Raw genomic sequence first — 23063 nt, forward strand, 5'->3', positions numbered from 1 at the left:
CCCCTATCTTTAGTTGCCTTAAAACATATAGAGCAGATATTGTAGTTTTGGTGGAGACGCATATTACTAGACAACTCCAGCTTGCGCTTAAGCGTCCATGGATTGGATGGACGTATCATGCCACCTACACTTCTGCTTCCCGAGGGGTCTCGGTTTTGATTTCCAAGCATGTGCATTTTTCCCTTATTTCTGTTCGGTTGGACTCCCAGGGCAGGTTTGTTTTTCTGCATGTGGTTTTATACAAAAAGCAGCATCTGCTTCTGGCTTATGTCCCCCTCCTTACAGCTTGGAGGTGGTTCAGGAGGGCTTTTCCTTTGTGGCTCAGCACCCTGATGTCCCGGCGGTTTGGATGGGGGACTTTAACATGGTATTGGCTCCGGCCCTTGACCGTCAATGTGTTGTGACGGCTCAGGGGGTCTCAGCCCCTCACCCGGCTGGGATGTCTGTTCAGGGATTTTGCCCTGACGGATATCTGGCGTTATCAGCACCCCCATTTACGCCTGTACTCGTGCTTCTCAGCCACCCACTCCACGATGTCACGTATAGATTTTATTATAGTTTCAAACTCCTTACTTCCTACGCTCCGGGATTTGAGCCCCACTCCCTGTCTGATCATGCACCCTGTTGGTCCTCTTTTTGTATAGCCCCCCAGGCGATCCCTCACCCTTGGCGTCTCCATCCTTTTTGGCTTACTGCTATAGAGGACCAGGAGGGTCTGGCTCGGGAATGGTCTTATTTTTTTTCCATTAACGTTGGCTCAGCGGCCGCGGGGATGGTGTGGGAAGCTTTTAAACTTCATGCTCGGGATACTCTGGCCCGCTGAATCAATCGATTCAAGTGGTCCTCGGGTATTGCTCTGGCTGCTGCACAAGCACATTTGACTTCCCTGACTAATACTTGTTCAGTTGTCCCGTTACCTGGTAATGTTTGAAAACTCAGACAAGATTAGTAGACCAGATGTTATATGAGAAAGCTAAACAGAAGTTTTTTAGTAAACAAAGGGTTTTTGAACAGGGAGAGCGGGCAGGTAGATTCCTGGCATATATAGACCATTTAGATACTAAACCTCCGGTAGTGGTTCAGCTTAGGGACTCTTATTTCTGAACTGCCGCTGGTGGCTGCTGTGTTTCATTCTTTTAATACTTCTCAGGTCGTCAGATGCCACCCAGGACACCCGAGAATTTTTGTTCAGTATATCCCTGCCCCAGTTATCTGATGCTCAGCGTGCAGAATTTGGATGCTCCTTTATCAGTAGATGAAATTGCCACTGCCATTGCCTCTATGGCTATGGGTAAAGTCCCCGATTTCGACGGTTACCCCTCGATTTTTATGCGACTTTTTCTGAATCCTTATCCCCGGCGCTTCTTTCCCTTTATACCCATGTTCATGACATTGGCCGTCTGCCAGACTATGAGAGAAGCCAATATTATTCTTCCAAAACCTGGTAAAGACCCTTTATATCCAGAATCCTACCGTCCCATTTCCTTACTACAGGCGGATATTAAAATTTTAGCCAAATTGTTGGCACTTCGCCTAAATAAGGCCATACTTTCCTTGATACACTCTGATCAAACAGGCTTTATGCCAGGCAAAAATACAGCAATGAATATTCGCCGTTTATATATGAATCTGCAGGCTGCTCATGATGGGGTGGGTACTAGAGCCTTGGTGGCGCTAGACGTCGCCAAGGCCTTTGACTCAGTTGAGTGGAGTTATTTATGGGGATGCCTACGTGCTTTTGGATTTGGTCCAAATTTTATTAGATGGGTCCAAGTACTCTATTATAAACCTGTTGCCAGGATATCGGTCAGTGGATGGACATCAGATTATTTTCTCCTAGGCCGAGGTACCAGACAGGGTTGCCCTTTATCACCCTTGCTTCATGCGTTGGCCGTGGAGCCTTTGGCTTCCCAGCTTCGGGGTCACCCTGATGTCCATGGACTGTGTCATTTGGACTTGACTGAAAAAAATTGGTCTTTACGCGGACGATATGCTCCTATATTTGTTCAGTGTTACGTATATAGAACAGTTTGGATCCCATTCAGGCCTACGTATCAACTGGTCTAAATCTCAAAGATTACCGCTGGACCCATCCCCACCCTCAAAAGTTTCTGCTTCCCTCCCTTTGCAGCGATTCGGTATCTTGGGGTTACGATTACTAAATTTCCTACAGATTATGTGCGGGACAATATTGAACCTCTAATTGATATGCTTAAACAACATACTCAAACATGGGCTGGGTTGCCATTGGGATTAATGGGTAGGGTGAATCTTATTAAAATGATTTTATTACCAAAATTTTTGTATGCCTTTTGGCACTCCCCCTGAAATTATTTAAAATTATTGACCGTATCCTGAATTCGTTTGTTTGGGGACCTGAGCGCCATAAGTTAACATGGGCGTCACTTAAAAACCCCATGGATAAGGGGGGTGTGGCTATACTGGATTTTCACTCTTATTACCTTGCGTCACAACTTTCCCATTTTTTTAATTTTAATAAATTATTTTAAATAAATATTTAAATAAACCTTAGTTTGTCATGGATTCCCTCAAGCTGTCTACACCCCTATGCAGGTGCTTTTACGAAAATGTGGTCCTTCGACTCGAGCGATGGTGATGAACAATTTGTTGATCCACCATCTAAAGATTTGGGCGATAGTGGCAAAAAAGTTAAATTATCCTCAAATACACACCAGGACCCCTTTATGGTATAACTTAGACCTGCGAGAGCTATCTATTCCGGAATGTCAGTTGTGGGCAACTAGGGGCATACTGTATCTGGGCCAGGTGCTTTGCGATTCAGGCGTTCGTTCCTTTCAATCACTTAAATCTGAGTATGATCTCCCTCCGCATGTTTTTTTCGATATGCACAGTTGTGTCACGCATTACATGCACAATTTACCATTTTACAAGATATCCCTCTGCTGGAGGTGCTGTTGGGTGACACGCATGAGGGTCTTATCTCATCCTTATACTTCGAATTGCGTGGTGTTGAGGACGATCGCCAGGTGACCCAGCTGTACATCTTGCATAGAGCTCATCTTACTCCGCTCAGAATATCGAAATATAGGTGGTCATACAACTCCTGCCCTCGTTGCCCCTTGCAACTGGGTACGTTTATACATCTCATTTGGTCTTGTCTGGAAATTCAGGCCTACTGGACACAGGTTATTAAGTTTTTGCATGATCATATAGGCTCCCCCTTACAGTTGGATGTTTTACCCTGTGTGTTAGGTTTGTTCCCTGACTGTGACATTGACAAATTTCTCACCATTTTTCTTCAGGAATCTATTTTTAGCGCTCGCAAACTTCTAACTAGACAGTGGATGCGGGAATCAGTCCCTACTCTTCAGGACTGGATCGTGGAAATAAATTCTGCTCTTCCTTATAAACGGTTCATTTATAAACACAGGGGGTATCCCAAGAAATTTGATAAAATCTGGAGTCGGTGGTTAGAGAGTACTCGTACATTTAATGTATACATTTTTTGTGATTTTATTTTTTCTGAAGTCCTTGGGGGATGGGGGCAGGCAGTGGGGCCGGGGTAATGGATATGACTGTTTGATTAATGCCCATAGATAGGGTGTAATCGCTATATTTCCAGGGCGGGGTGCTGGTGAGAGATATTTATAACATTGTACCTCTTCTTTTGTATGGTGAAGGTATACCTTGTTTCACTAAATTCACTTTAAGTGATTCACAAGTGTGAAATTCACGTGTTAATGCGTTTTTGTATTGTATTTATACAGCACAAAAACTTATTTTCTATTATAAAAAAAAAAAAGTGTGCACGGACGACCAGGTCGCCGCTCTGCACCCCGACGCCTGATGGTGAAAGGCCCAACACGCACCCACCGCTTGGAAGAGTGCGCCGTGACAGGGAAGGACGGAACCCGTCCCCCAAGCGAATAAGCTTGTACAACTGTCCATCTGAACCATTCAAAAATGGTTGCCACAGACGCAGCCATACCCTTCCGAGGTTCCCTCAGGAAGGACAAAACGAGAATCCGACCCAGATCGCCCTGACAACATCCAAAGAATGCAAGGCAAACTCAGGATAATTAGGATTCACACACAGCAAAGGCAAAACAATGTCCTTATGGAGATGGATTTCAGACACCACCTTCCGAAGGAAGGAGAGATGAGGTCGTAAGACCACCTTAACCCTATGAACCACCAGTTAGGGGGAGCGGCAAGACAGTGCCACCAACTCCGACACTGCGAGCAGATGTGATCGCCACCAGAAAGGCGACTTTTCGTGACAGCGCAGGCAGAGGAATCTCCCTGATGTTCTCAAAGGGAGGACGTTGCAAAACAGACAGAACTAAATACAAGTCCCCAAGGGGGTAAGAGCGCCCTCCGAGGGAGAGGCCAGATGAAGTACCCCTTGAATAAAGGTGCAGATCAATGGATTATGACGCCAAGGGGCGCTGGAAAAGAATGGCAAGCGCAGATAGCTGACCCTTAATAGTGGTCAGCGCAAGACATTGGTCCACACCGGATTGCAGGAAGGTTAACACCCTCGCCAGCGAAAAAGGAGCGAGAAACCCTGCGATTTGCACCAGGTGAAGTAAGCCTTCCAGGTACGATAATAAATCTTACCGGACGAGGCCTTCCTAGCTCTAAGCAAGGTAGGAATGAACGCCGACGAGAGACCTCAATCTCTCAAGACCTGGCATCCAACAGCCACGCCGTCAAAGCCAGCGACTGTAAAGCAGGATGGAAGATCAGCCCCTGAGACAACAGACCGTCTCATAAGAGGAGCCGCCAGGGAGGCTCGACGACCATTTGCATGATGTCAGCGTATCAAGACCGGCACGGCCAGTCTGGGCCCCCAGGACCACCAACCTCGATTCCGAGGCCAACCTACGAAGGAACCGTGACAAAAACTGGATCGGGGGAAGGCATAAATCAGGCGATACTGATTCCAAGGCACCACCAGCACGTCCGAGGCGGCTGCCAGAGGATCGCGTGTTCTTGCCACGAACCCCTCCACCTTGTTGTCTAGAGGAGGCGCGCCATCGCGCACACCGCATCTGAAAAACCTAAGGGTGTAGGGACCATTCCCCCTGGTCCAGGGTCTCAAGTGTGAAATTCAGATAGTCGGCCTGCCAGTTTTCCACACCCGGAATGTGAACTGCCAAAAGCGCCGAGACCCGCGTCTCGGCCCTAGACAGAATCTCGGCCACTCCAGGTGCCCCCTTGGTGATTGATGTACGCCACCGCAGTGGTGTTGTCCGTCTGCACCTGCACAGGGTGGCCCTGAAGACGATCCCACCAACGGAGCAAACAGTCTGATCGCTCTCAGTTCCAAGACATTTATCGGTAGGGAGGATTCCTCCTCCAACAAAGTGCCCTTGGCAGACAATTTGCCCAGAACGCCACCCCAGCCCGACAGGCTGGCGTCCGTGGTGAGCACCTTCCATAACAACGGCCGGAAGGATTTCCCTTCCATCAGAGCCGGAGACTGGATCCACCACAGAAGGTCCGCTCTGACCCGGTGACTCAAAGATATCCTCCTTTGCAAAGACTGAGGATGCCTGTCCCACCTGGCTAGGATCTCCGCTTGCAGAGATCGCGTGTGGAACCGTGCAAACGGCATCGCCTCGAAGGCTAACACCATCAATCCTAGGGACCGCATGCAGGTCCTGAGTGATGAGGATTCGTCATCCCGAGGGACCTGACCTCGTTCTGCAGAGTCCGGAGTTTGTCCTCCGGTAGGAAAACTCTCGTATAGGCGGAGTCCCGGACCATTCCCAGGTAAGGGAGACGAACAGAAGGGGACAACGTAGACTTCTGAAAGCTGATGGCCCATCCGAACTCCTGGAGCTTCTGAACCGTGGTTGACAGATCGCGCAACAGAGTTGGACTGGAACTCGACCTTAACAGGAGATCGTCCAGATATCCAAGGATTGCGATCCCCTGCGCCCGCAACAGGGCCAGAACAGGAGCCAAAACTTTGGTAAACACCCTTGGAGCCAAAGCGAGACAGAAAAGGTAACGCCACAAACTGATAGTGCTCCTCCGCAATTGTGAATCAGAGGTACCTCTGATGACCCTCGAATATAGGGATGTGTAGATACGCATCCTTGAGGTCGATTGAAGCCAGGAATCTCCCGGGCTCAGAGGCCACCACCGATCGGAGGGATTCCATACGGAATTTGTGAATCCGCACAAAGCGGTTTAGAAACTTTAGGTCCAGAATCGGACGCACCTTGCCCTCCTTTCTGGGCACCGTGAACAGATTAGAGTAAAACCCCCGAAACCTGTCCCGACGTGGCACCAGGACAAGCACCCCTGGGCGAGGAGATCCTGAACTGCCCGGTGGAGATCTTGGAAACGATCTGGGGTCAAAAGAAGATTTGAGAGGAAGAATCTGTCAGCTGGGCACGATCAAAATTCGATCTTATACCCCGACTGAATGAGTTTGTGAACTCATCTGTCCTGAATGGCGGACAGGGCTGCCGTGCCAGAGTGGGCGACTTTAGACTTGCCCGCCCAAGGCTTCTTCTGTCCACCAGAGGCCTAAGAGGATTTGCCCTGGTTTTGTGCCTTAAAGGCACAAAAGGACCCCTGGCAAGGTTTAAAGGAAGGGCCCCGCTTACTGCAGAAAAAACGTACCCTTAGACACATGGGGCAGCAGAGTGCTTTTACCCCCAGTGACCCCCTTAACCAACTCGTCCAGGGAGTCCCCAAAAAGGCGATTCCCTGCATAAGGGATGTCAGACACCGTATTCCTGGAAATCTGGTCGGCCGACCAGCTCTATAGCCCCACAAGGCGACGGATTATCACTGCGACAGCAGATAAACGTGAGACTAAAGGGGCCTCATCCAAGGTCGCATCACACAGATCTAAAACAGCCTGAATAATTTGGTCCACCATCTCCAAAGTAGCAGGAGGGGCGGAATCTGAGCACCTTAGTCCACTCCACCAGAGCCTGAGAGACCATTACTGAGGTGAACACAGGTGCCAAAGGACCTGCCACCATATAGGAGTGGCTGGTAAGAAATTCCACCCGCCTATCTGCCGGGTCTCTAATGCCTCCTTGGGCATCAGAGTGGCCTTGTGTAATCTGTATACCGTGTGGCCCACCGTCCAGCGCAAATCCGTTAGGAGACACAAAGGGATAACGGTACTGAAACCGCTTCTGTACCACAAAATTGCGTTTTAAATTGCGCCATTGTTCATTCACCGTTTCGTGAAACTCAGCGGGACAGGGAAATACCTGAGCCGCTTTCTGGGTTCTGCGGGTCCCAAAAGAAGACCGCTTACCCGGTGGGTGGGGCTCATCCTCTAAATGTAGTGTGTCCTTAACAGAACTAATAAGCGCAGGCATAGAAGCGCGTTCTTTGGCTGACCCAGAGGGGGAGTCATCCCCATCATCATCCTCCTCCCCTTCTGACTTCAGAGGACTGGGACCCTTCAGGGGGCACAGTCCATGGCAACCATTCTAGCTCTGAATCAGAAGACTGAGGAAGCCGTTTTCTAGAGGCCCGCTCAGACATTAACAGATCCACTTTAGACGATAGAAGTCACAATGCAGCAGTAAGGGAGCCCATCGCAGAAGATTTAGGCGTGCTGGGGGTAATTTACTGTCCTGGGACTCCATAACACATTTAAAAAATGTATGACGCTGGCCCTTTAAATAAGTGACAGCGGCGGATTCCACCGCAATGACGACTAGTCTATAGCGCTAAGGCACCGAACATAATACTGCCAGCAAATGTAGAACCTCAAAAAAAAAAAAACAGCACACAAGCCCCCCAGAAGTGTTACCACGCTCCCAGCACAATCGAACCGTCAGGATGAAGGAAATGATGTCACGCTGCTAGAGGCCCAACAGTGGTCTGAGCTAAGCAAAAATGGCTGCCAATGCAAAGTAATGGGGAGGCTCCGGCAAAATGGCCGCCGAGCCCTAAGCAAAGAAACCTTGCCAAACGCAAGATGGCGCCCCGAAGGGCGCAAATTACCCTAGAAAAAAACGCTGCTCACTGCCCATACATGAAGCCAGAACAGCCTGCCCACATCCAAAATGGCGGCCCCGTGATTTTTACACCGCAGCGGCCCCCACAACCAAGCCTGTACCCCCAAAGTGACAACACACTCCCGAGGGACTCGGGACCCCCGCAAACCCCCCACAGCTCGGCATGACCGCAAATTTTTTAATGTTATCTCATGTAATGCAATTAGAGAAGCGTTTTAACCTCAGGCAACGTGGGGGGGTTCTTTACTGCAAGATTATGGAATTCTCTACCACAAGAGGTGGTTTCTGCGGGAAGTATGGTGGCTTTCAAAAGACTCCCGTACATCTCAAGGATCAGGACATTCAGGGCTATGCGAGATGATTACAGCCACACACACCTACACAGGTTGAACTGGATGGACTATTGTCTTTATTCAACCTCACCTACTATGTAACTATGTAAAATAGCGCCCCAGCAGGGACCGTGAGGGAGACACAGGGACCACACAGACAGCCATGAGGGGGATCACACAGACTGTAAACAGACTGCCATCCCCATGAGAGAAGGCCCCACACACACACACACACCCCCGGGCATACAATGTCATAGACACCAAGGGGGTAGCATGGTACTCACCGATCCATGCGAACTCGTGGGCGCCACTCTGCGACGGGAAGCCTCCCACCCCCCGGGTAGTGGAGGTGCCGTCAGCCGAAACAGGATTCTAGCAACACACGGCGTACCGCAGTTGAGGCATCCTAGCGAAGTGGCCACTTTGCGGGCTTTGTCCCTGAGGACAGGGACAGGTCGTTTGCGAGGCAAGGGCGTACGCGTAGCCTGCTCAACGCTCGATGGCGGGCTGGGATTCCGTAAGGCTCTAGTACAACCAGTCCGATTCCCAGCTCCGCAAACGCTTTAGTCAACCGAAGTCTGACTAACTAAGCGCAGGAACAAATAAAAAGCTATCAGTGCAAGAAAACACACTTAGCATAAAATAAAATGTAAGAAAACAGAAGAAAGGGCTGAGACTGTAGCCACAGCACAGGGAAGCCTATCTTACTCCTAACTAGGCAAAAGACAAACTGAATTGGGAATGAGGCTAGCAGGGGGTATTGGACCAGAGGGACAGACCCCTGTAGGTGTGTCTATGCAAAGTTTTGTGAATGTTTCTAACAAAATCTTCTGCCTAACTTACTCCTGTGGATAGACACATAGGTGAGACCAAGGTGTAGATAAGGGGGGGTGAGCCAACCAATAACAGCTAGGCTAGAAAGCTCAGCCAGCAGAGTTGCTTTCATTTTCAGTGAATTGTGGAAGAACACTGCCTCAATTGAGATTGAGATGCCCTAGTTCCTATGAGGCGGGCATTTTGAATGAAGCTTGGTGCTCTACAGTCTGGGCACAGAGGGACATTGCAGCTGGCGATAGCAGGGTATGCTGGAAGCAGCCACTGTATTACAGCTTGTGTTTGTTTGATGGGACAATATTTTATGTTATCTCATGTAGATTTATATTGCGCTCTACCTAGTAAGAGATAAAGTATGACTGGCATGGTTGTAATAGGCTACTTTAACTGAACACTGTACACAGGATGTTCCTGACCACTGCTCTCTGTACGCTGGGCTGTACGTGAAACGTTCCTGACCAGTGCACGCTGGGCTGTAGGTGACATACTCCTAACTAATGCATGCTTTATGCTATATTTGTGCAACAGTTGCTAGTTTCTCAGTAGTCCCTATGTTAATGGTCTTCTTGAACATAGCCTGTGCACAGAAAAGCATATGCAACGAAGAATTTCCCTTTTTTTTTTACAAAATGATTGTGCTGAGTTTTTGGCTTGTCTGTCAAGACTCTCACTTGAGCCATTAAAGCTTTTTTCTTTGTGCGTGCGGGTGTGTGTGTACAAGGAATGTTTTACCATTAACACATTGACCGGGCTAAAAATTCAAGCCCCTCCTACTGTTGCGCAATTTGGCCACACCCACATCTTGCCTCCTACTGCTTTTTCTCTGGGTACCCAAGGCTGACAGCCCCCCCCCCCCTCTCTTTCCTTAGTTCAAACTTGCCATATCCACGCATAAAGGTCAATCAATCATGGTGAACAAAGCATTCATGTGCATTTAAACAGTCTTTAATGGCATACAACTTATTATCAAAAGAAAACCGTAGACCTACGATGTTGCATAGTACATTTTATAAAGATCCCCCTCTCCCTTTAGAATTTAAATGGTCTTTGAATTTTTTTTTTTCTCTGTATAAAACAGCTCATATAACATGGAGAGCAAAACAAAACAAAACAAAAGGAAAAACAAACAAACAAAAACAGTACATACCTTTGCACTTTCTTTAAAGGGAGCCTACACTGCGAGAAATATGGAGCCTGACCTCTCCTTCTGAAAATGCTAGCTGCCTGGTTCTCATGCTGAGTTAAAGTATTTAATACTATGAACAGATTTTAAACTAAAGTATGCACATTAGGAGACTGTCAACTGGAAAACAAAAACAGTGAGCGCACTGGTATAGTATAAGAAAGTTTATCATCAATTAAAAAAAAAAAGAAAGAAAAATGCACACTAACAGAGCCTACATAATAGATGCAGGTCTATGCTATAAATTGCCCTCCATAGAAAAATAGAATGTGGCAATATTGGTTTTCTAATTAAGTGATGCTAAATTTTCTTACAGCATGTCATATTGCAGTCTTTGTAATGTTTCCCAGTTGAACGATTTCCCTTGGTAATGTTTAAGTAACCCTATAGTATGGAGACCTGAGATAGCCAGGCAATGCTTATATTGCTCTCTTCCTGAAGATCGCTTTATCTCTTTGGCCTCAGCAATTTCACAGTCAGTCAGACCACCTGATATGCAATTTGGCTCCAGGTTGGTGATGAAGACTATCCTGGCTGTTAAGCTGATCCAACAAGCATTTTAAAAACTAGAGTTCAACGAGAGATTCTATATTTTCTCAGTGCAGGTAAGACTGGAAAGAAACTCTTCCATAGGCAGATCAAAAGTTCAGTCCTCATACTGGCTGCCCCCTGGGTAAGTAGCAGCTTTAAGAGTAAATACAAACTACCAAACTGAAACAACTTTGAGAAATATGAACTTCTGATGGTCTGAGACGTTTTTCAGGAATTGAAGATTGGAGCCATTTTTCTGCTGAAGTTAGAATGTGTAATTTGAGAAGCATTTAGACAAATGGTGGTCTTGTGTTCTTCCCTTGGCTACAGGTAGTAGAGTAGGCTAGACAGGGAACTGTGCGGCTCCTTGTGAATGCTCTGGCCAACCAGGAAGGCCAGTTTGTGGGCGTACTGGCATGGAGCTGGCACTCTGATCACTCCCTGGAAAAAGAAAGAGGGCAAAAGGTCATGTTTTTATTATAGTCTTTAACCACTTGCCTACAGTGCACTTTCACCCCCTTCCTGCCCAGACCGATTTTCAGCTTTCAGCGCTCTCACACTTTGAATGACAATTACTCAGTCATGCAACAATGTACCCATAAAAAATTTGTGTTCTTTTCTTCACACAAATAGAGCTTTCTTTTGATGGTATTTAATCAATACTGGGTTTTTTATTTTTTGTGCTATAAATAAAAAAAAAGACTGAAAATATTGTGAAAAAAATGCATTTTTCTTTGTTTCTGTCATAAAATTTTGCAAATTAGTAATTTTCCTTCACAAATTTTGGCCAAAATTTATACTGCTACTTATCTTTGGTAAAAATAACCCAAATAAGTGTATATTATTTGGTCTTTGTGAAAGTTAGAGTCCAAAATTCATCACACCTTATGTACTGAAGGCCTATCATTTCTTGAGACACTAAAAAGTCAGGAAAGTACAAATACCCCCCAAATGACCCCTTTTCGGAAAGTAGACATTCCAAGGTATTTAATAAGGGACATGGTGAGTTTTTTGAAGTTGTAATTTTTTCCCACAATTCTTTGCAAAATGAAGATTTTTTTTTTTTACAAATTGACGTATTAACAGGTTATTTCTCTCACACAGCATATGTATACTTGCAACTACACCCCAAAACACATTCTACTACTCCTCCCGAGTATGGCGATACCAATTGTGTGAGACTTTTTCACAGCCTGGCCACATACAGAGGCCAAACATCCAAGTAGCACCGTCCGGCATTCTAGGAGCATAAATTACACATACAATTTCCTGACAACCTATCACACTTATGAAGGCCCTGGAGCACTAGGACAATGGAAACCCCCATAAAATGACCCCATTTTGGAAAGCAAACAGCCCAACGTATAATTTTTGAGGCATGAGTCTTTTGAATATGTCATTTTTTTTCCACAAGTTTTTGGAAAATGTGGAAAGAAAATGAAAACGCATTTTTTTTTACACAAAGCTGTCCATTTATGCAATATTTTTAACACATAGCATGTACATAGCAAAAATTGCACCCCAAAATACATTCTGCTATTCCTCCTGAGTATGGCGATACCACATGTGTAACACTTTTACACAGCCTAACCACATACAGAGGCCCAACATCCAAGTAGCACTTTACACAAAGTTGTCCATTTATCCACTTTTAAGACTGGGCCTATTATTAACACTTGGCATTTACAAGCTAAAATATTTTTTTTTGCTAGAAAACTACTTAGAACCCCCAAACATTATGTATTTTATTTTATAGCAGAGACCCTAGAGAATAAAATGGAGATCGTTGCAATATTTTTTATTACACCATATTTGCGCAGCAGTCTTCCAAATCCAATTTTTTTGAAAAATAATCACTTTTTTAAATTAAAATTTAAAGGAGTAGTCTAAAGCAAACTTTTTCTGGGGGAAGGGAAATAGAGCATCACACAAAGTTATAACACATTTAAATATACTCACGTTTTCCTTATGGTCTTCTTCCTGGTCTTCTCCTCGACTTTCTCTCCGGCAGGAAGCTGGGTCTTTTCATGACGCTCGACTTCTTTCTTTGCTCAGTGACTCATCGATTCCCAGGAGTCACTGCGGGCTGCGCCGGCCTCCTCACCCGGAGTCGAATACTCCCCCTTAGCTAATTTATTCATATATGCGCTGAGCTGAGCTGTCATTGGCTCAGCTCAGCAAATGACACACGCAGAGGCGGCCGAAAGCTCATTGGAGCTCGGCAAGCCAATAGAATATGACGTTTTTTAAGAGGCGGGGATAGGGAAATAGGTTCAAGAGAAGGGGGCGTGTAATAACGGAATTTTTGTAAAATCTTACCTGTAAAATTCCTTTCTCTGAGTCCTCCGACAGTCGCCGCCTCTTCATATTCGTCACATATGGGGTATTAGACTTTGCTCCGAAGGAGTAGCTAGGCAACAGAATATGTTAACAATAAAGCTTTTAACATATCCCACCCTCAAGGGGTGGTCCCCTCAGTCAATACCCTCCTACTTCCTGCAACCATATCTCAGTTTTAGTGGAATAGCAGTAGAGTATACAACCAAACCCCAAAAGAGGGGCGGGGGCGGCGACTGTCGGAGGACTCAGAGAAAGGAATTTTACAGGTAAGATTTTACAAAAATTCAGTTTTCTCTTACGTCCTCCGACAGTCGCCGCCTCTTCATATTCGTCACATATGGGGACGTCCCAAAGCAGTGCAAACATGAGGGGTGGGAAACGCATCCGCGCCGAAAAGGCAACGCAGTCTCCGCATCAAAGAAAGGAACCTTACCAAAGGAAGGAAACCAGCTGGGCAACAGCAAAATACAAGTGCTCAACAGGAGCAACAACCCAGGAAAAGACAAAAAACCAGGGGATACAAAACTTATCCCAACAGCCAGGAGTCCCCAACAAGGGACCCTAGGGAACAGCCGCACTAAGAACCTTGCGGCCAAAGGAAGCATCCGCCGATGCCTGAACATCTACTTTGTAGAATTTTGTGAAAGTGTGCACGGTCGACCAAGTCGCCGCCTTACACACCTGGGCTACAGAAGCCCCATGACGACAGGCCCAAGACGTACTCAAAGATCTAGTAGAGTGCGCCTTCACAGGTACAGGGGGAACCTTTCCCTGCAAAGCATAGGCCTGTTCAATGGTCTGCCTGATCCATTTGGCGATGGTAGAGGCCGAAGCCGCCATGCCCTTCCGAGGACCCTCTGGAAGAACAAACAAGGAGTCCGTCTTTCGAAAAGACTCAGTCGATTTAAGGTAAACCCTTATCGCCCGAACAACATCCAGAGAATGCAATCTCACCTCCTTTGGATGTTTAGGCTTCGCGCACAGCGAAGGCAAGACAATATCCTCATTAAGATGGAATTCCGAAACTCGTTTCGGAAGAAAAGAAGGATTAGGTCGCAAGACCACCTTATCCAAATGAATAACCAGGTACGGAGACTTGCAGGACAAAGCCGCCAGCTCCGACACTCTGCGAGCCGAAGTGATCGCCACCAAAAAGGCGACCTTTTGGACAACATAGACAACGAGATCTCCCTGATCTGTTCAAAAGGAGCACGTTGTAACACAGATAGAACGAGATTCAAGTCCCAAGGGGGCAGAGGATCCCTCCTAGGGGGAACCAGATGCCGCACACCCTGAACAAAGGTGCCAACCAAGGAGTTGGAAGCCACGGGACGTTGAAACAGAACGGCCAGCGCAGACACCTGACCCTTTATCGTAGCCAGCGCCAAACGCTGATCAACACCCGTCTGAAGGAAAGACAGCACACGGGAAACCGAGTACGTGCGGGGTGAAAACCCCCTGGACTCACACCAGGCAAAATAGGCCTTCCAAGTACGGTAATAAACCTTCCCCGAGGAAGACTTCCTCGCGTTGATCAAAGTATGAACGACCTCTGGAGAGAGACCCTTCTCCTTCAGGACCTCGGTCTCAACAGCCAGGCCGTCAAAGCCAGCGACTGTAAAGCAGGATGGTAAATCGGTCCTTGAGACAGTAGATCGTCTCGAAGAGGCAGACGCCACGGGGCGTCGACCGCCAGATTCACGAGGTCTGCGTACCAGGACCGGCGAGGCCAGTCCGGTGCCACAACAATCACCGTGCTGCGTTCCGAGTGTAACCTGCGAAGGAACCTGGACAGCAACTGAATCGGTGGAAACGCGTACATCAGCCTGTACTGATGCCACGGGGCCACTAACGCGTCCGACGCGTCTGCCCGAGGGTCGCGCGTCCTTGCCACGAACCTTCTCACCTTGTTGTTGAGACGAGACGCGAACAGGTCCACATCTGGAAGACCCCACTTCGCGCACAACATCTGGAAGACAGCCGGGTGGAGAGACCATTCCCCCTGATCCAGGGTCTGGCGACTCAGATAGTCCGCCTGCCAGTTCTCCACCCCCGGAATGTGAACCGCCGTTATCGCCGGGACATGAGTCTCGGCCCAAGACAGAATGTCGGCCACTTCTCGAGCCGCTCGGGCACTCCTGGTGCCCCCTTGGTGGTTGATGTAGGCCACCGCCGTGGCATTGTCCGTCTGCACCCGAACCGGGCAGCCCTGCAGCCGGTCCGTCCAGCGATGAAGACAGAGATTTATCGCACGCAATTCCAGAATGTTGATCGGAAGGGAAGACTCCCCCTCCGACCAAGTCCCCTGGGCGGACAGAACGCCCAGAACTCCACCCCAGCCCGACAGGCTGGCGTCCGTGGTGATCACCGTCCACGAGACAGGACGAAACGACTTGCCCCCGGACACCAACGGGGACTGGAGCCACCACAGAAGGTTTCCTCTGGTGCGATGACTCAACGAGATTTGAAGATCCAGAGATTGAGGTCGCCCGTCCCACCTGGACAGGATCTCCGCCTGGAGACCCCGCGTGTGAAACTGGGCGAAGGGAATCGCCTCGAAGGCCGAGACCATCAATCCCAGACATCTCATGCACGTCCGCAGAGACGAGTGCGGAACGTCCCTGAGGACTGCACCGAGTCCAGAATCATTCCCAGGTAGGGAAGACGAACCGACGGACTCAGTGTCGTCTTTGGAAAATTTATCGTCCAACCAAACTCCTGCAGAGTTTGCATCGTGACAGACCGGTCCTTCTCCAGACCCTGGCTGGTCGCAGACCGAACCAGAATGTCGTCCAGATACCCCAGGACAGAAATGCCCTGGGCCCTCAATAATGCCAGAACTGGTGCAAGCACCTTGGTGAAGACCCGCGGAGCCGAGGCGAGACCAAAAGGCAACGCCACGAACTGGTAGTGATCCTCCGCAATGGCAAATCAAAGGTACCTCTGGTGACCCTCGAAAATGGGAATGTGACGATACGCATCCTTCAAATCGATGGAGGCCATGAATTCCCCCGGAACCAGGGCAGCCACCACCGACCGCAGGGATTCCATGCGGAACTTGCGAACCCACACAGAGCGGTTCAGAGCCTTCAAGTCCAGAATCGGACGAACCTTGCCCTCCTTCCTGGGCACGGTGAACAGATTGGAATAAACCCCCCGAAATCTGTCCCGATGAGGCACCGGAACCACCACTCCCTGAGCCCTCAGGTCCCGCACCGCCAGGTGCAGGTCCCGCAAACGCTCTGGAGACAGTTGAAGATTTGAGGGAAAAAAATCTGCTCTCCGGCCGAGAGAGAAACTCGATCTTGTAACCAGATCGAACGATTTCCTGAACCCATCTGTCCCGCACACGGGCCAACCAGGGCTGAAGAAAACCGAGCAAGCGTCCCCCCACCCCAAAACTGGGTGAGGGCGCCCCTTCAGGCCGAACTGTTATGGGCTGCAGATCCGGATTGGCCGGACTTCTGTTTACCAGACCAGGGCTTCTTCTGAGAGCCTTGACCTTTGAACGGCTTGCCCTTGTAGTGCGGCCGAAAGGCACGAAAGGACCCCTGAGGGGGCCGAAAATTAGCATGCTTCTTCCCAGAAGCTCCCTTAGCCTTGGGGAAATGGGGCAAGAGTGATCCCCTTAATCAACACATCCAGGGACTCCCCAAAAAGGCGAGACCCATCATAAGGTAGATTGGCTAAGGTCTTACGTGAAGACTGGTCCACCGACCAACATTTTAACCAAACCAGGCGGCGAGACAACACCGCCACGCTGTGCACACGTGCAGCCAACGGAACCAGGTCCAGGTCCGCATCACACAGATACATGACACCCTGGTGGATTTGATCCACCATATCCAGGGTCGCCGGCGAGGCCGAGTCGGCCACTAGGACGCGCCTAAGCATCTGCGTCCAACTTGCGATCCCCTGGGCCGCCATGAGAGAAGCAAAAAGAGCCTTAAGCATAGAACCCGTAACAGAATAAGTATGACGGGCAAGAGACTCCAGTCTCCTATCCGTGGCATCACGGAACACAGGGGAATCCTCTGCAGGAATCGCAGTGGCATTGTTCAAAACCGCAATTGCGTGATCCACTGGGGGAGGCACACACCACCTTTCATCAGTGGAAGGCGAAAAAGGATAACGCAGCTTGAATCTACTTGGTACCGCAAAAGGTTTGCGCAGATTGCGCCATTGTTCCTTAACAGCGCGCTGAAAATCATCATTGCAGGGAAAAACCTGTGGCGTCCTGCGTTTTCTCTGCGTCCCATAAGCCGCCAAGGCGGCGGGGGGACACACTTCATCCTGCAAACGCAGCGTTTGCTTTATGGAAGCAATCAACTCATCCATGATTGCAAGCTCTTCAGGCGAGCCAGGGGGAGAATTATCAACCCCCTCAACTTCAGCCTCCACCTCGGACCCCACTAGATCAAGAGAGGAGCGGGACCCCGATAAGGAGGCCCCCGCCATAACAGCCAAATCACCTTCACCCTCAGAATCAGAGGAAAGAGCAACTCTGGGCCTTTTAGTAGATTGAGCAGCCACCAGCATCTGCACCTGAGCAGCAAGGCCAGCCACAATAGTGGCTAAATCCCCCCCTGGGGGGGAAACAGCGGTCCCCTGGCTTTCCACCAAGGCTGTAGGAAATTTGCCCTCCTGAGAATCCATTGCCCCTGTAATGCCAGACAACAAAGGGTTAACTGCCCCTTTTAAGCAAGCGCGGCAAGCGCAGCCCACCGCACCACACTCAAGCACAATAAGACCCCCACAGGGAATATGCAAACTGAACACAGGCAATGGATAGCAAGAACAGAAGGATAAAACCTGAGGAGACCCTCGCCGCTGCCTCGATCGGTGTTCCTGGAAAGAGGAAGTGATGCTGCCAGGGCGCTCTATGTAAGCCTATGGAGGCTACAAGAAAATGGCCGCCATGCATGTAAAACATGCGGCCGGAGCGAGTGTAGGCAAAATGGCGCCGTCTGGCGCCGAAACCGCCGCTCCACAGTGCAGTAAAACACACATTACATTCCAGTATCAGAATACATGTCAGATCGCCGCAGCGATCGCTGTATATGCCCAAACATGCCAAAAAAACATGCCCCAAAGCACACAGCTTCACACACTGACCAGGCTGACACACACAGTGTCACACAGCTCCCCCCCCCCCCCTTGCAGCCCACAGCATGCAGCCGAGAGATAGGGAGACCAGCAGTGTGAATAGAGGCAGGTTACACAGTCCCAGACTGACACCCCCCCAGACAGACAGGTCCCCGCATAAACACACTTACCTCACATGGCGTGGGGGACCCGCACAGGCGAACAAGCCGCTGCACATGAGGCAGGGAGAGTCGCATTCAAGACGCACAAAATGGGGGTTAAGAAACCGCACAGCGTCCAGTGAGGTAGCCACCTCACCAATCATCCCTGCACCGAACAGGGATGGGTCGTTCACTGTGCCAGGAGCGTTACCTGGCTGAACGCTCGATGGCAGACTGGGAAGCCACTGACCCACGACCTACGACCAGGGGGATCAGCCCGATACCCAGTCCGCATGATCCTCTTCATCAGAAGAACTAACTAACGCTGACAAAAATAACAGCTAAGTAAAGGTAGAGAGAAAACTCAAACAAAATTTTAAAAAGAAGAAAGAGTCTGGGGCAGAAAGCCCCAGCACAGAGAGAGCCAGCCACTCCTGACAAGCTAGACATTAAAACTGAGATATGGTTGCAGGAAGTAGGAGGGTATTGACTGAGGGGACCACCCCTTGAGGGTGGGATATGTTAAAAGCTTTATTGTTAACATATTCTGTTGCCTAGCTACTCCTTCGGAGCAAAGTCTAATACCCCATATGTGACGAATATGAAGAGGCGGCGACTGTCGGAGGACGTAAGAGAAATTATAATTTAGGGAGGGGGCCGAGCAGAGGAGTCACAGGGGGAGGGCAGGAGATTACAGGAAGAGATGAGTGGGCATGCTGGGAGAGGTAGTTTTATCATGGCTGCCATAGAAGAAAACCAGGAAGTGCTGAAAACTTCGGGAGGGAATAAAAGAATAACCGCTGGGCCGATTTTCTTAAAAGTGGCGACATTGAAAAGGTATTTCAATTGGCTAAATTCTGGCATTTTGTGGAATGGGGCTTCAGACTACTCCTTTAAGAAAACAGTAAATTTAGCCCAATTTTATCCATAATGTGAAAGATAATGTTACGCTGAGTAATTAGATACCCAACATGTCATGCTTCAAAATTCCGCACGCTCACGGAATGGCGCCAAACATTGGTACTTAAAAATCCCCATAGGCAACATTTAAAAATGTCTACAGGTTACTAGCTTAGAGTTACAGAGGAGGTCTAGGGCTCAAATTATTGCTCTCGCTCGAACGATCGCGGCGATATCTCACATGTGTGGTTTGAACACCGTTTACATATGTGGGCGGGACTTGCATATGCGTTCGCTTCTGCGCGCGAGCTAACTGGGACAGGGCGCTTTCATTTTTTTTTTTCCTATTATTTTTTTTTATCTGCTGCCATAACCCCAGTATTTAGCTTTTAATGACACACGTATATAGTCGTTAGGCGGTCGGAAAGTGGTTGCATGTATATAGCAAAAATTGCACCCCAAAATACATTCTATAAAGCAAAGTGTACAGGAATAGTCCGAGTCCATCTCCGATCCGCTACTATTAGAGATTTCAAATTCCAAATCGGATTTGGGTATGGATTCGGATACAGATGAGAGCTCCCCGGTGCTCTCATCAGTCATGGAGAGGACCTGAAGGGCCTCCTCGCTGCTGTACATCCTTTGACATGCTGGCTGTGATGGGCTGTGTGACGGGTGACTGCGGAAGATCACTGATTGGGTGAGAGGCGACGATGACTGATGGGGTGACAGGCGACGATGACTGATGGGGTGACAGGTGACGATGACTGATGGGGTGACAGGTGACGATGACCGATGGGGTGACAGGTGACGGGCGATGGTGCACGGCGGTACTGATGGCAGTCTCTGGTTGACAGGTGAACTTTAGGCTACGTTCACATGTGAGCGTTATCGATCGTGGGCAGAATCACCGCGATTCAGAAATCATTGCAAATCGCGGGGCGCCTGTGCGTTGCCCGTGATTTGCAATAGCACCCCAAACGCTGTGCGATGTTGCCACGATTTCTGCCTGCTGAAATGCGGTAACATGGCGCAAACAACGCATGACGCCCCAAAGAAACTCTTGTACCTTTTTTGGGCATCATGCGTTGTTTGCGCGATGTTACCGCGATTCGGCAGGCGGAAATCGCGGCAACATCGCACAGCGTTTGGAGTGCTATTGCAAATCACGGGCAACACACAGGCGTCCTGCGATTTACAATGATTTCTGGACTGCGGGCAGAATCACCGTGATTCTGCCCGCGATCGCTACGCTCACGTGTGAACGTAGCCTTATGGGTGGCAATTTCTGGGCACTGATGAGGTGACTGTTGGGTGACAGGTGCAATTGGGGGGGGGGGGGGGCGGCTGAGGACTGTGTGGGGATCTTTATTTTTGTGCTTTTACAGGTATACTGAGCAGTAACTCTGTTTCTGGCTCTGTTCTCCTCACACTGGAAAATGTGTAAGGGGAGAAGACCTAGTAACAGTGAGTTACTGCTCTGTGTTTACATTTTGTGATCGGCTGTGAATGGATTCACAGCCGATCACATAGTAAACAGCCACTGTCAGTGACTGTTTACTACTGCCGGTGACTAGCTGTGTTCCTTGGGAACACGGAGCCACCGACATGACCGCGCTGCGCGCTCCCGATCGCGCGGTCATCTTCTGGGCTCCTCTATTGTGATCGGCTGTGTGATTAGATCACAGCCGATCACGTGGGAAACAGCCATGCCCATTGGCTGTTTCCCCCCTGCCGGTGACGGGCTGTGTCCCAGGGACACGCTGCCACCGACAGTGCAGACGGCGGCCCAGAACAATGGTCGCAATGGCGGGCCTCCGGCAAGTGGTTAAATAATTATTTTGTGTTAAAAGGTCACCCAAAAGTGATATCTACATCACAGATGGTGTCGGTTGGTCACAGTCACCTACTGATTTCCTTTAGCGCTTGTGGACTCAAAAATTGTAAAATCTCCTTGCAATGTCGGTATGATGTACAAGCAGTCAGCTTGCACTGACAGTCTGTAGGAGACCTGCATTTAATGCAATGCATTCCAGGCTTCTAAAACAAAAAAATAGTAAAATGCACATTTTTTTTTACCTGCAAAAAAAAAAGGTGCATTTATTATTTTATTTTTTTTTTAAAGGTGAGCTTATCCTTAATGTCCTGCCAACAAGGTAAATAGTAGGCGATGAGCCCTACTATATACAGATGGTGTTGGTTGGTCACAGTCACCTGCTGGCTTCCTTTAGCTCTTGTGGACTCAAAAATGGTAAACTCTCCTTGCAATTATTTCTGGAGCTGGAGCAATCAACCGTCGGGTGGTTCCTACCTACCTTGGGGTGTACTTGCCAACTTTGGAGACTGGCCTTATCTATTCATAGTAATCTGTGAATGGGAAAACTACAAGTCCAGACAGCCTTTGCGGCTGTTTGCTTGTAGTTCTCAATTATCTACCACGGCGCTGGGGTAGTTCATGGTGAACTTATCCTTAATGTCCTGCCAACAAGGTATATAGTAGGCGATGAGCCCTCTCACCAGTCCCTGCGATTCAGCTGGATGCTTGTAGTAGAGATGGGGCACCCTGCTCTCTCTTTCTCAGATGCCCCCGAAGGCTTGCGATGGGAATCTGTGGGTGAGAGGTCTGTCCAGTCTCTGTGCAGCAAAGGTACAGCTTGAGCACAGCTGTCTAATGTGCACTGAGGGCATTTCCTTCCCTTTCCTCCTAGGCTTCCCAACCAATCTCTTCCAATCCAGCCTGGCAACAACTAACCCTGTATGCAGATGCTCAATGAGTCCCTTGCGTCAGAAGCATGACTTTTCCTGGGCCGTCCAGTATAAATACATTTCACCCCTCCCATTGCTTGTGACTTTTGGGAACTGTAGTGTAGCACTAATCCCTTGGGAGCTTCTGGTTACAGAGTCCCCTGGGTTACCCATAGAAACAACTTGACAAAATAGCATATTCTAAGTGCTTGGCTCAGTCAGAAAACAGTCCAGGGGTTTTGAGTTTTTGTTGATTTATTTGAGAACTGGGATAGAAGGGATGAATGGGATACTCCAGAAAGTCCCAGCAATTGTGCATAGTTATTCAGTTGACTAGCTGAATGCGGCAAGGCCGCTGCTTTACCTTGCCACTATAGTGAAAAAGGATTAATTGAACTGCACTGTATTGTGAATCACTCTTCAGGGTCCTACTTGGCACCCCCTTTGTCCCTATTCTTCAGGGTTCTACACGGCACCCCCCTTACTCTGACACTGTGTGAGCTAGCCCCTTGATCCTCTGACTTCACTCGAGTGGTACCCCTTCCCAGGATGCCCCTTTAGCAAGTTACCCTGGTACTCACGGACACTGTTTTTTCCCCAGAAGACTCTGCCAGCCGCTCCACTGTCAGCTGCACTGGATCTTCTGCAGCTCAGCTCCACACATGGTTCACTTGGCCGACTGACTAAGACCACCTTCCTCATACAGCAGGAGAGACAAGCCGTCAGCCTCCTCCTGGGACTCTGCTTCCTGCCAAAGACGCCCTGTCACATGTCACCCCCCGCCTTTATGAGCAATCCCAGGATGCACTGCAAGAGTGCCCTCCCACTGGGACTAACAAAAGCCAATGTGTCACTGGCCAGGTTTCCTCCATTGTCCAACAGGCTCCCCTATTGGATGCAGTGGGGACACTCCCTAAGACCCAGTGAATCACACCTGGGAACATGCAACAGGCAAACTAATAGCTCA

At 48.9% G+C, this 23063-nt stretch overlaps 1 protein-coding gene across 1 annotated transcript in view; it reads right to left on the reverse strand.

Moving 5' to 3' along the window:
* Nucleotides 1-11189: 11189 nt before the first annotated feature.
* Nucleotides 11190-23063, reverse strand: part of LOC309545965 (piwi-like protein 1) — a gene marked incomplete at both ends in the record, with an annotated part of 237750 nt that continues 225876 nt past the window's right edge. The window contains one exon of the mRNA XM_082245422.1: nucleotides 11190-11306. Within this exon, the coding sequence (XP_082101548.1) occupies nucleotides 11190-11306 (117 nt within the window). The remainder of the gene's footprint in view (nucleotides 11307-23063) is intronic.

Source organism: Pelophylax lessonae (genome assembly GCF_965119305.1).
Source record: "Pelophylax lessonae genome assembly, chromosome: 2".
Lineage (NCBI taxonomy): Eukaryota > Metazoa > Chordata > Amphibia > Anura > Ranidae > Pelophylax > Pelophylax lessonae.